The sequence below is a fragment of the Silene latifolia genome, chromosome 2 (genome assembly GCF_048544455.1).
Source record: "Silene latifolia isolate original U9 population chromosome 2, ASM4854445v1, whole genome shotgun sequence".
Lineage (NCBI taxonomy): Eukaryota > Viridiplantae > Streptophyta > Magnoliopsida > Caryophyllales > Caryophyllaceae > Silene > Silene latifolia.
The window spans coordinates 11,816,521-11,829,234 of NC_133527.1; the positions used below are offsets into that span (position 1 = coordinate 11,816,521).

General features: G+C 40.2%; 1 protein-coding gene and 1 non-coding gene across 2 annotated transcripts; one reads left to right on the forward strand and one right to left on the reverse strand.

Annotated features, from left to right (window-relative positions):
- Positions 1-3,607: 3,607 nt before the first annotated feature.
- LOC141644643 (small nucleolar RNA R71) lies at positions 3,608-3,715 on the forward strand. Its single transcript, XR_012544255.1, has one exon. It is a non-coding gene; the product is annotated as a small nucleolar RNA R71 (small nucleolar RNA).
- Positions 3,716-10,904: 7,189 nt separating this feature from the next.
- On the reverse strand, positions 10,905-12,635 carry LOC141633931 (uncharacterized). Its single transcript, XM_074446279.1, has one exon. It carries the CDS (start codon positions 12,633-12,635, stop codon positions 10,905-10,907), a length of 1,731 nt encoding a protein of 576 aa, XP_074302380.1.
- Positions 12,636-12,714: the final 79 nt, after the last annotated feature.

Genomic DNA, 12,714 nt, shown 5'->3' on the forward strand with positions numbered 1-12,714 from the left:
ACCCAATTTTGCAATTCAAATCATGAGAAAATCCTCCAAAATATAGGGATAATGCTTGAGAATTTCTCACATCTTTTCTTCTTCTTCTCTTTTTTTTTTTTCTTTTCAATGCATACTTCTTTTTTTCATGATTTTTCTCATTCATTCATGGTTTTCATTTCTTTCTTTCTTTTCATTTTCATCATTTTTCAATTTTTTTCTTTCATCTTTTTTTTTTCGATTCTCATTTCTTTTTCAAGAGCATTAAGACCAAGCTCACATGATATTCAAACTTTGAAACAAATCCCAATTGAGCACCCAAACAAGACCAAACAAGCTACTAGCTCAACAAGGTAGGTAAGTTATAATGTAGCTAGGGAAAATTGTTTGTGAAAGGGGTCAAGAAGGCAATTATACTCATGTGAATGGCTCCAAAATGCTAAAACAAATGAATGCATACTTACCAAGAGATGACATGAGAACCATACTTGTGCGTTTTGATGAAACACACTTTATAAGGAGACACCTACACTCACCTAAGAGAGACCGGATATGGATGCATCGGTCAAAAAGAGGCTCTACCTTACCATTTTGTAGCTTGCCACAAGTCAAGATCAAGCCTATTCGGTTCATTCTCCATCTCCCACCTACTATGTCAAGACATCCCCATGTAGCTAATATCCCAACATGAAAGAATAAATCATTAGCAACAAGCCATTTTTAGGAGAAGTAAAGAGGAAAGTAGGCTACAAGCAAGCATAAAGCAAAAATTTCTCTCAAAAATTTTCAAAATTTCTACACTACATGCAAACTATACTATATGCAAATGCAATATCTCCCCCCAAGCTAAACATCACATTGTCCTCAATGTGCCAACTATCCAAAGCACCCAATCAAACCATAAAAATGGCTCAAGGCACAAAACAGGAAGGACTAGAGGTAATGTTTAATGGGTTGCAAGATCTAAACTAATATGCAAAGCAATTAAAAACATACTCGACTTGCTAATCTCCCCCAAGCTAACATGAATTCGGGGGGATGTAAATGTTTCTTTGTGACTTTAGTAAAGGAATGTGAAGAAACGAGAGAGAAAGGAGGAAATGAGTATCGTCGGGTATGTGTGAATGATAGAAAGAAATCTACCCCCTTTTTTTTTTACCCGTATAGAACAAAGGCCAAGAAGTCACAGAACCATAACCCCGATCGGGGCCACCCAACCCCGATCGGGGTTGACCTCCTCTTTGGGTTTTGACTCTCTTCCGCATTTGTTTTAACTCCTTCTCGTTTTTCGAAAACCACGTCCCCGAACGGGGTTCTGGCATGGGGCTGCGTGCCATATTCACTTCTAATTCTTCTTCCTTCATTTTCACCTAAAAATCACAAAAAGAAACATCATCAAGTCGAACATTTTATTACTAATCTACGAAAAACAATAAAATGCAGAAAATTAAAAACAAAAATAAATAAAAGCAATAAAAAGCTTGGGTTGCCTCCCAAGAAGCGCTGGTTTAACGTCCCGCACGACGTAAGAAGCTATTTGAGTCAAGTTTTGTTCTTGAGCTTGCCACCAACCAAGCTCCATTGCATAGCTATCTTTGCATTCCGCAACCATTTGAAATTCTTCAAATAAAACTTCTCTTTCTTCTTTTTGGCACTCCTAGCAATAGTGCCCTTAGCATCGTCACCTACAAAGCAAACAACACCCATATCGTCCTCCAACGGATCCATTAGTGAGGATCCAAGCATAGTAGAGGCATAAGAAGAGTCCACAGTGCTAAATAAATAACAAGACTCTTGTAACATTGGGCTTCTAATGGTGTTGTTTTTGCTAAAGGAAACCCGGTCATCACCCACTTCCAATGTCAACTTCCCGTTTTTCACATCAATTAGCGCACCCGCGGTGCGTAAAAATGGCCTACCCAATATAATTGGGGTTTGTGAGTCCTCGGCCATGTCAAGTATGAGGAAGTCAACGGGTATGAAAAACTTGCCAACTTTGACGGGTACATCTTCTAAGACACCTAAGGGTCGTTTTAAAGAACGGTCCGCCATTTGCAATGTTGTACTTGTGCATTTTAAAGCACCCATGTTAAGTTTTTCACAAAGGGAATAGGGCATGACACTTACACTAGCACCTAGGTCACAAAGGGCCTTATCAATGGTATATTTGCCTATAGTGCAAGGAATAGAATAGCTACCGGGGTCCTTAAGTTTCGGGGGAGACTTGTTTTGTAAGAGTGCACTACACTCTTCGGTGAAAGCAATGGTCTCAACCTCATTGAAGGATCGCTTCTTTGAGAGGATTTCCTTCATAAACTTTGCATAAGAAGGGACTTGGGTAATCAATTCCATAAACGGGATGGTGACTTGCAAATTCTTACAAACTTCCAAAAATTTAGCAAACTTACCTTCCTCCTTGTGCTTTGCTAGATGATGGGGGAATGGTACTTGAACAACTTCTTTTGGAGGAGCATCCTCCACACCTTTCTCATTCTCATTGGGAACACTCACCTTTGTTGGAACGGCATCACTCTCCTTAGCATTAGGAGAGACTTCTTCAACAATTACCTTATCACTTTCTTTGGGCATAGGAGACTCAACATTCTTGGCATCAAGCTTGCTCTTCCTCTTTAGCATCAACAATCGATGAGGAAATGGCACACGATCTTTAACAATAGGCTCTTCACTAGCCTTCTTCTTGTCATTTCCCCCAAGCTTAGCCTTTTTAACAACCACCTCTTCATCCAAAGTCATGGATGACCCATCATAGCTTGAACCACTTCTCAAGGAAATAGAATTAACGGTTTCATGTGGTTGCTCACCTTGGGGAGGTAGTTGACCATTCTTCCTTTGAGAGCTAGAAGCGGCTAGTTGAGCCACTTGTTGTTCCAACATCTTGACCGCGGTACTATGAGCTTGATCATTCTTTTGAATTTGAGCCAACAATTCCCTTTGCATTTGGATGATCATGCCCTCGAGCTTACCAACTCCTTGATTGTTTTGTTGGCCATTTTGTGGTGGATTTTGTTGATAATTGTTTTGTGGGGGCCTTTGTTGATTTTGATAACCCGGTGGAGGGATATAATTTTGTTGTTGAGGGACATAGGCATTTTGTTGTGGTGGGGGTTGAGGGTTAAGCACATTGTTGCTATTGTAAGACAAGTTTGGGTGGAATTTTGTATTTGGGTTATAAGTGTTGGAAAATGTACCCGGTGGATATAAACTTTGTCTAAAAGCTTGAAAAGCATTTACCTCTTCGATAGGAGCTCGGCAATGAGCGGCATAATGACCCGCACCTCCACAACCGTCACAAATAATGATTTGGCTCGTTGAAGACACAACATTGAGTTGTTGAATGGAATCTTTAGCATCTCTTTCCGCCAATTGTTGTTGAAGCAAGGCAATTTGAGCTAGCAAAACAGAGTTATTGGAGGATTCTTCTTTACCTTTGGGTGACACAACTCGGGAATTGACATATTGGGCATCATGGATCGCCATAGATTCGATCGTGGAATGAGCAAGATCGGTGTCAATTTGATCAAACCGCCCATTGTTGGCGGAATCAAGAATCCTTCGGGACTCGGCACAACATCCATTTTAGAATGTTATTGCTAGAAACCAATCATCTAACCCATGATGTGGGCATTGTCTTTGAAGCTCTTTGTACCTCTCCCAAGCCTCATATAAGCTCTCAAGAGCTTGTTGACGGAATCCGGTGATTTGGCTCCTTAAAGTTTGAGTTTTCTCCGGTGGAAAAAACTTTTGGTAAAAAGCAAGAGCCAATGTCTCCCAATTGGTGATTCCCAAGGTGGTGCGGTCAAGACTATTGATCCAAAGCTTGACCTTGTCCTTCAAAGAGAAAGGGAAAAGTATTTCCCTTATTTGGGCTTGGGTGACGCCCGTTTGACGGATCATGGAGCAATAGTCACAAAAGTTTTGCACATGCAAATTGGGATCCTCCAAAGGACTTCCTCCAAATTGCTTTCTCTCCACAAGGCTAATGAAAGCCGGTTTAATCTCGAAGTCCGGCGCGGTGATTTGAGTGGTTGTGATTCCGGCCGGAAGCATGGCCGCGGTGGGCTTTGAGTGATCGGAAAGTCTCACCATCTTTTTGGTAGTAGATGGTGATGGTGGTGGAGATGATGAACTTGAAACCTCCTCCTCTTCAAGGGCTTCTAGATCGTCTAAGTAAGACTTTCTAGCACTTTCAACTTGTACGGGTGAGGTGGCTTCTTTCACTTCCTTCCAAAATCGTCGTCTTCTCCTAAAGGTTTTCTCGGGCTCGGAATCCGGTGAAAGCAATTCTCCACTACGAGAGGACCTGGGCATAAGACAACAATTTCTAGGAAAATGATAAGTAACGGTCTCAAGGAACAAGTGTTCCCCAAGACAAAATAAAACAAGATAAAAATCGACAATTCACAATGCAGTAAAACCGTTTCCCCGGCAACGGCGCCAAAATTTGATAGGCTTATCGCGTACCTATGCAAAGATAATTACCCTAGACAACAAGTTAATGTAGCAATAGGGGTCGAACACAAGGAAACGGGAATTACTTCGTGAATTGCTATGGGTAGATTTTTATCAAGGTCGATTACGATTTGGGTTGGTTTGATTGTTTGATGATTAATAACAATAATGATGTAAATTATATAATAAAAGAGAGTCTAAGGGGTTCGGGTCACACATGCAAAGATAAACATATGATCATGATAAATTCGGTACTAATAACATTGTCAATTGCTTAGGCTTAAAGATACCCATCTTACGATATTAGCATCAACCATAGACCGGGTCCTAGAGAAACTCTCGTCCATGACTAGGTCGTCCTACTATACATGCTTAGTCTAATTCAATTTCGTGCCTCTCGAATTATAGAACGAATAAACAAACTTAATCAAATGAATAGGGCCCTAAACAAAGATTAAACATTGTGGCACAAGCATGTGATAGAAGCAATATGATCAATATTATATTTAACTTATTGTATCATGTTTATATATTAAGTTTATGCATGGCTCCCCTAGCCCTTAGACTAGGAAATTTAGCTACTCATACTAAAATGTAAATTGCTAACTAAATTAAGAGTAATGTTAAACATGATAATGAAAATGATGTAAACTAGATGGTAAGACATATAATATGAAATTAAACTATGTGGTATAAAAGGAGTAATGATGAAAACTATATGATGACTATAATAGAAACATAAATTAAACAAGCTAGAATTAGAATTACCGAATGGAAATAGAACTCGCAAAGAAGAACAAAGTAGAACCAAATGCTTGAAATAACTTAGGACCAAATGTTTGAAGAACTACAAGCTTAACTAAATTGTAAACTAATGAGAAAACTAATGAGAGAATTATAAAGCTTAAGGCTATTGTAAAGTGGAAATGAGACGTGAAAATTGGATGCCCAAAGCTTTGGAACACCTCTCCTATTTATAGGAGAGGAAGAAGAAACGTAAGCATTGAAGATGACTATGGCCCCGATCGGGGTTGCATGGCCCCGATCGGGGTCGTGTGTTTCCAGGTTATTTCTCGTAATTCCTCTCTTAATTGCGTGAGGAATTCAAAGTTTATACTTTAATGCTCCTTAATCACCCGGGTGAATGCCTCATCTATGATCTTTAGAGCTCCCAAAAAGCATCCTAAGCATGTTGGAATCTTATGCTTTCCACCTTGACTTGGACTTGAACATTTGGGCTTTGACTTTGTTTGTTGGCAACTTTTGCATTATTCATACTAATCCATCAATTTCTTCATGCAAAACCCAATCCAATGCTCCATGCTTAGTCCAATACTTGGTCTTGATTAGCTTAATGAACTTAGTGTATAAAATGATAGGAAAAAGCCTCTAAATGCTTAGATTCCTACAAAAACATGTTAAGACAAGCAAATACACTAGAACAACAAATATTAGCTCATGACACTGTGATAAGTGCTAATTAACAAATAAAATGGAGCTAATATAGGGGATGAAAGTATATAAAATATGCACTTATCAAACTCCCCCAAGCTACGTTATACGTATATATAACAAGTTTGTGTATATTATTCTCGCTATTTTTTTTTTGGAATATTACACAATAGTGTTGAGGTGAGACGGAAGTGTAATGAGAAGCAGGTGAAATATAAGGCGGCAGGATTTTGGCAATGGTAGGGTTATATGTTTTACACTTTGAGGCAGCAAAATTTACGAAGAATGCGGGTACATGGAGATTGAAGGGTTATGAGTTATATAACTTATGAATATGGGAGGTTATGGGTCAAATAATTGGGTTTATAATTCTTTCTAATAAATAAAATGCAGGTTTGACCCATATTAAGATTGTTGACTAAGCCATGTATTAATAAACATTACTTTTAATCAATTCCAAGTAATATAAAATTACTATTTAAACCATATTCATGCAATTTGTATTTTATATATGGTGTTAGGTTTGTCTCCGGTTAGACTCCCTAAAATAAAAGTATCCCGCTTTAACATTAAAACGGGTAAGTACCTATCTCATTTTAGCATATAAGACAAATCTAGATCTTTTACTTTGACCGATTCTTATTACTTGACCCAGTAACTTTAAAACGGCGATACTCGGGCTAGATCGAACAATTTGGATTCCACGTGTATTATTATACGGTTATTTCTGGTATTGTTTTTTTATATTGATTCACATCAAGTTGCCTGTAAACGACCTTAGTTAATTCATTATGGTTGCATTTGGATTATGCAAGTCGGGTTAATTTGATTACGTTAAACAGATTAACCATGTCAGGATAAAATACGGGTAAAAGTAAAAAGGGGTCGAATAATAGTTAGAATACGGATTAAAAATAGTCTACGACACATTTCGTTTACCAATTTTTACATTCTCTTAAATTAAAAATATGACTTATAAACAAAAATTTTAAATGTCATAATATAATACCTAATCGTGGATTTTCTGACAACAAAATATATATTTTCAACAAATTTTATCAATGTAGACCGTGCAATTCCTGCACGGGCATAAAACTAGTAGGTTTTTATTTATAAGTATGCGCAACCGCAGATGTATTTGATTTATATTCGGTATGATACAAGGAGAACAAATGTACGTGGTGATGAATTAAGAGACGTATAATTCAGCCTTACCGTCAATGAAAAGGCTCGTAAACTCTTCACCGTCAACTGTCTCCTTCTCAATAAGAAGCTGAGCGAGTTTATGGAGGATGTAGATGTGAGTGATGACGATCTCCTTTGCTCTTTTATATGCTGTCTCTAGTCTCTACCAACTCCCTTACTTCCGCATCTAGACCTGGCAAACAGATCAGGTCGTGTCGTGTTCGTGTTCGTGTCAACTTTAAACAGGTCACCACTACCCCAACCCTAACCCGACCCAATTACATAAACGGGTCATTTGTCTCAACCCTAACCCAACCCATTTAAATTTTCTATAACCCAACCCGACTTGTTTAACCCATTTATCTTTTAGCAGGTCATGTTTAACCCATTTATCTTTTAGCGGGTCATTTTTAACCCACTTAACCCATTTAACCCAATAAACTAATAAAATAAATCAAGCTTAATAAGCCTATAATCCCACAATTGAGGAATGAAAATACATATTTTTATGTTTTTTGGGTGGATTATTGACACTTTTAAATAAGCGGGTTATTCGTGTCGGGTTCGTGTCAAAAGAGTTCAACCCTAACCCGACCCATTTAAGTTCCGTGTCGTGTCCGTGTCAACCCAATTACATAAATGGGTCACAGCGTCTTGACCCTAACCCGCTAATTTCGTGTCGGGTTCGTGTCGGGTTTTCGAGTCGTGTCAATAATTGCCACCTCTATCCGCATCTACAATATCTGTTGTTGCCATCGAGTAATCTTTCTGACTCGACATCTGCACAACTCGTATATGTCATCAACATCAATACAAATTCTAGAAATTTGAAAATTTCGAAATTTTTAGTTACATTTTTTTATTTTTTTCAATATTGCCTTATAAGATAACCACTTCACCCCCACCGAAATTTTTCGCTCCGTCACTATAATGGAAGGCAAAGAGTTATTTTCCATTTCTAAATGTCTGCAATCTGCACTTCTATGCAATTTTCGACGGGACATTTAAGACTGTAAATCTGATCACTTGACGTAGCCAATGACATAGGTTTCGATGCATTAGGGTAATGTTCCGAATTATTGGAATTCATCAAAATGTGGTATTCTCCCTTTCCCTGGGGTTTCTTGTTGGCTAGAACATAGCCTTAGTCCTTACAATAAGGAGGACATCAAAGCCTTAATCCCAAAATCATTTTGGGGTTGGTTGACATGAATCATTCTTTAGAACCGTCTAAGAATAAACACACCTCAAAATGCGAAAAAAAAAAAGAAAAGCGAAAAATGAAAAACAAAAGGAAGAGCGAAACATGGTACCGTCTAAGAATAAACACACACCTCAAAATGCGAAAAAAAAAAAAAAAAAAGCGAAAAATGAAAAACAAAAGGAAGAGCGAAACATGATACAAATGTCAAGGTAAATTTATACTTCTAAAATCGAAGTCCGGTTTTTTTATAAGAACACGAGCTTCGCCACGCTCTACTTTCTCACGGACGAAATGGATATCCATTTCTATGTGCTTTGTCCGTTGATGTTGAACCGGATTACCAGAAAGATAGATGGCACTCACATTGTCGCAATAAACCAAAGTGGCTTTCGACATTGGAATTTTCAAGTCCACAAGTAAATTTCGGAGCCAACAAGATTCGGAGACGTCATTTGCAACGCCTCGATACTCAGCTTCAGCACTATAACGCGATAAAGTTGGCTGTCGTTTCGAGGCCCATGAAATAAGATTGTCTCCTAAAAAAACACAATATCCGGAAGTAGAACGACGTGTATCCGGGCAGCCACCCCAATCAGCGTCGGTATAAGCCGTAAGAGCAAGGGGAGGTGAAGGACGAATCCATAGACCAAAAGTAGTCGTACCACGGACATAGCGAAGGACACGTTTTAGAGCATTCATGTGCTCCTCCATGGGATTGTGCATGAACAAACAAACTTGTTGCACGGCATAGGAGATGTCGGGCCGCGTAAAAGTAAGATATTGCAAAGCACCCGCAAGACTACGATATAGAGTCGGGTCCGAGCAAGGGGGCGAAACAGCAGCACTAAGTTTAGGCTTAGTGTCGACGGGACTTGGACTGAGAAAGAAACATACCACAGTCATGTAATTTAACAGCTACCCCCAAGAAATAGTGAAGGCACCCAAGGTCTTTCATAGCAAACTCGGAGCGTAATTGACCCATGATGTGGTCACGAAGATGATTACTAAAGCATGTCAATATAATATCATCAACATAAAGCAAGAGATAGGCGAGATTGTTACCACTATGAAAGACAAACAGGGAGTGATCCACCCGACTGTGAGTAAAGCCAATTTTGGTTACATAATCCGCAAAGCGCTTAAACCAAGCACGTGGAGCTTGCTTGAGACCGTAGAGTGATTTCTTGAGAAGGCAAACAAAATCAGGATTTTTCTTATCTCGATATCCAAGTGGTTGATGCATATAGACAGTTTCATTTAGTGTCCCATGGAGAAATGCATTTTTAAGATCAAGTTGATTGATAGTCCATTTCTTCGAGAGAGCAATACAAAGAACTGCCCTTATAGTAGCGGGCTTGATAACTGGACTAAACGTTTCACCACAATCAATGCCAACCTGCTGCGTTTTTCCGTCACCTACAAGACGAGCTTGATACCTTTCAAAAGAACCATCAGAGTGCACTTTGTGACGAAATATCCACATAGACCGAATTACATTAGCATTAGACGGACGAGGAACAAGTTCCCACGTCTTATTATCAATCAAAGCATTATATTCGTCATCCATAGCCATTTTTCAATTAGGGTCATTTAGGGCCATAGTATGGTTGCGAGGAATGGGTGATATAGCAACGGTGTGGGCTAAATTTTCTTCGTCGGAAGAGTCAGAGGAGTCGGAGAAATATTTGGGATTTGGTTTATAAATGACATGAGTACTCGGGTTGCGGGTCGTGACGTAGCAGCAGTGACGGGTTGTTTTTGTGGCTGGGTAGGAGGAGGTAAAACAGGGGCTGCAGTAGCATTTGTAGCAGGGGCAGGGGAAAGGGTGTTAGTCGTAACAGTAACAGGCCGAGGGGAAGGAGGGTCAGCAGGTGTTGGACCAGGCCGAGGGGAAGGGGGGTCAGGCGGGTTTGTGTTTCGTAATTGGTGAAGAACATACGGAGACGGACTATTATCCAAAAAATCATAACAGCGGGAGTCGGAAGAATTTACTTTGGAGAAAGGAAAAACTGACTCATCGAATATAACATGACGACTAATAGATATTTTATTGGTAGACATGTCATAACATTTGTATCCGCGGTGATTAGAAGGATATCCAAGGAAGACACAAGGGCGAGACCGGGGTTGTAATTTATGAATCGTCGTAGATGGAATTAACGGGAAACATAAACAACCAAAAATTTTGAGGTGACTATAAGTGGGTTGACGCAAATATAGTATGGATAGGGGAGATTTATAAGCTAATAATTTACTTGGAAGGATGTTCAATAAATAGGTAGCTAATTCTAACACGTGATGCCAAAAATTGACGGGTATTGACGCATGAAACAGTAAGGTCCGAACAATGTTGTTGACGGATCGAATTTTGCGCTCGGCTTTTCCATTTTGGGACGAAGTATGTGGACACGAAAGACGGAAATGCAGTCCGTGTTGGTCACAAAAACTACGTAATGGGCCATTTACAAACTCGGTTCCATTATCACATTGAATGATTTAATGTTGCATTCAAATTGTGTTTGAATAAATTTATGTAGTTTCAATATATATGTGCTGACATCGGATTTTTTAGCAATTGGGAAAGTCCACAAATAATTACTAAAATCGTCTAATATTAGCAAATAATAACAATGACAACAGGACTTGCCCTCAAGCTTTTCGATGAACTTGGAACGGGAGAGGTCCAAAGATCACAATGCAAGATATCAAAAGGCTTATAAGTATGCGTAATAGAATTAGCAAAAGGTAATCGAATTAACTTTCCAAGAGAACAAGACTGACAAATGTTTGTAATTGAATGTGAATTACAATCTATCAATTTATTATGCTTAAGAGAAGATAAAATGGGCTCTCCAGGATGACCCAAACGAGCATGCCAAAACGACGGAGCTAGCGCGGCAAACGTGGAAGGGGATAACTCGATTTTAGTGGCTGCGGAGATGGGATAAAGGCTGCCCCGACTGTTACACCTCATGAGATGCGTCCCCGTCCGTAGGTCCTTCACACAAAATCCAAACGGGTCAAATTCAACACTAACTGAGTTATCGGTTGTAAATTTTCTAACAGAAATTAAATTTTTGACAAGTTTAGGAGCATGTAGAATATTTTTAAGGACAAGGGGAGGGGGAGGGGGAGGTTTCGGGATGTGAGATTGACCATAACCGCTAATTGGAATAGATTGACCATTTTCGACAATTATACCATTATTTATGCTTGAATTAACATAAGACGAGAGAGTACCTTGATGTGCCGTCATATGCGATGTCCCTCCAGTGTCCATATGCCACGGTTTAGGGGGTGTAAGTCCCAGCATATACATAGCAGCTTCAATGTCAGTTTGACATGGAATCGACCCATCAGTCGATACATATGCTTGAGCAGGACGAGGCCCAAGTACACCCGCCTGTGCGCGAGGCATATAGGGACGGGTCCACGGGCCAGATGGATATGGACATGGTGGGTAACCCCAAGGAGAGGCAGGCCACGACCATGGTCCATATCCACTAGGCCATTGAGGCGTGGCCATAGGAGCAGAAACAGAGGAACCAGGCGTAGCAGCAGTGGTTTGCGCCTGTTTCTTGTTGCCCTTGTTGTGACTGTTCTTCTTCTTGTGACGACCACCCTTGTTGCTATTTGGTGAGGAGGAGCGAGTAGATGTAGAGCCGCTGTCTCCACCACCGTGTGCATAGAGGGCCGAATTAGTAGCAGCCTCTTTTGCGAGACCAGCCTCCTCAAGCGTAAGCATAGAGCGTGCTCGAGAAAATGAAGGCAGGGGATCGCGCTGGCGAATGATGGTGCCGACGTTCTTGTATGCTTCAGTAAGGCCGGAAACCATTTGTAACACCAGGCGAGTGTCACTCACCGGAGACCCGACATTCTTGAGTTGATCTGCCAGGGACTTCAAACGCTGACAGTAGGCGGTTGCTGAGGAAAAATCCGACATTGAAATGTGAGAAAATTCCTGCTCAAGAGGCACGGCCCTAGAATTCTTGTTATCCTGAAAAATGTCACGGATACGGTTCCAAGTTTCCATAGCCGTGGCATCTTCTTCAACAATAGTTTCTAATAAGTCGGTAGTGACGGTGGAATAGATCCACTGGAGCACCGTCGCATCTAGGGTTTCCCAAAGTTCGTCATCAGTTTGCTTCATGAGTGCAGTGGCGGCGCCTTTGGGTTCAACAATATGATGGAGCACCCGATTCGATTTTGCGTGGTTCGTAAAGAGAATGACCCACAACGGGTACTGATCATTGTCCAACCCAAGCGTGATGGTGACATGATTCTTGATGTTATTCACAACAAGAGCGGGATGGAATGAAGATTTAGCATTCGCATTCGGAGCCATTTGTGTGTGACGAGAGGTCGAGAAAAGAGAAGGAGAGGCGGAAGCGTATATTTGAATCGGATTAAAAACCCTAAGCAAA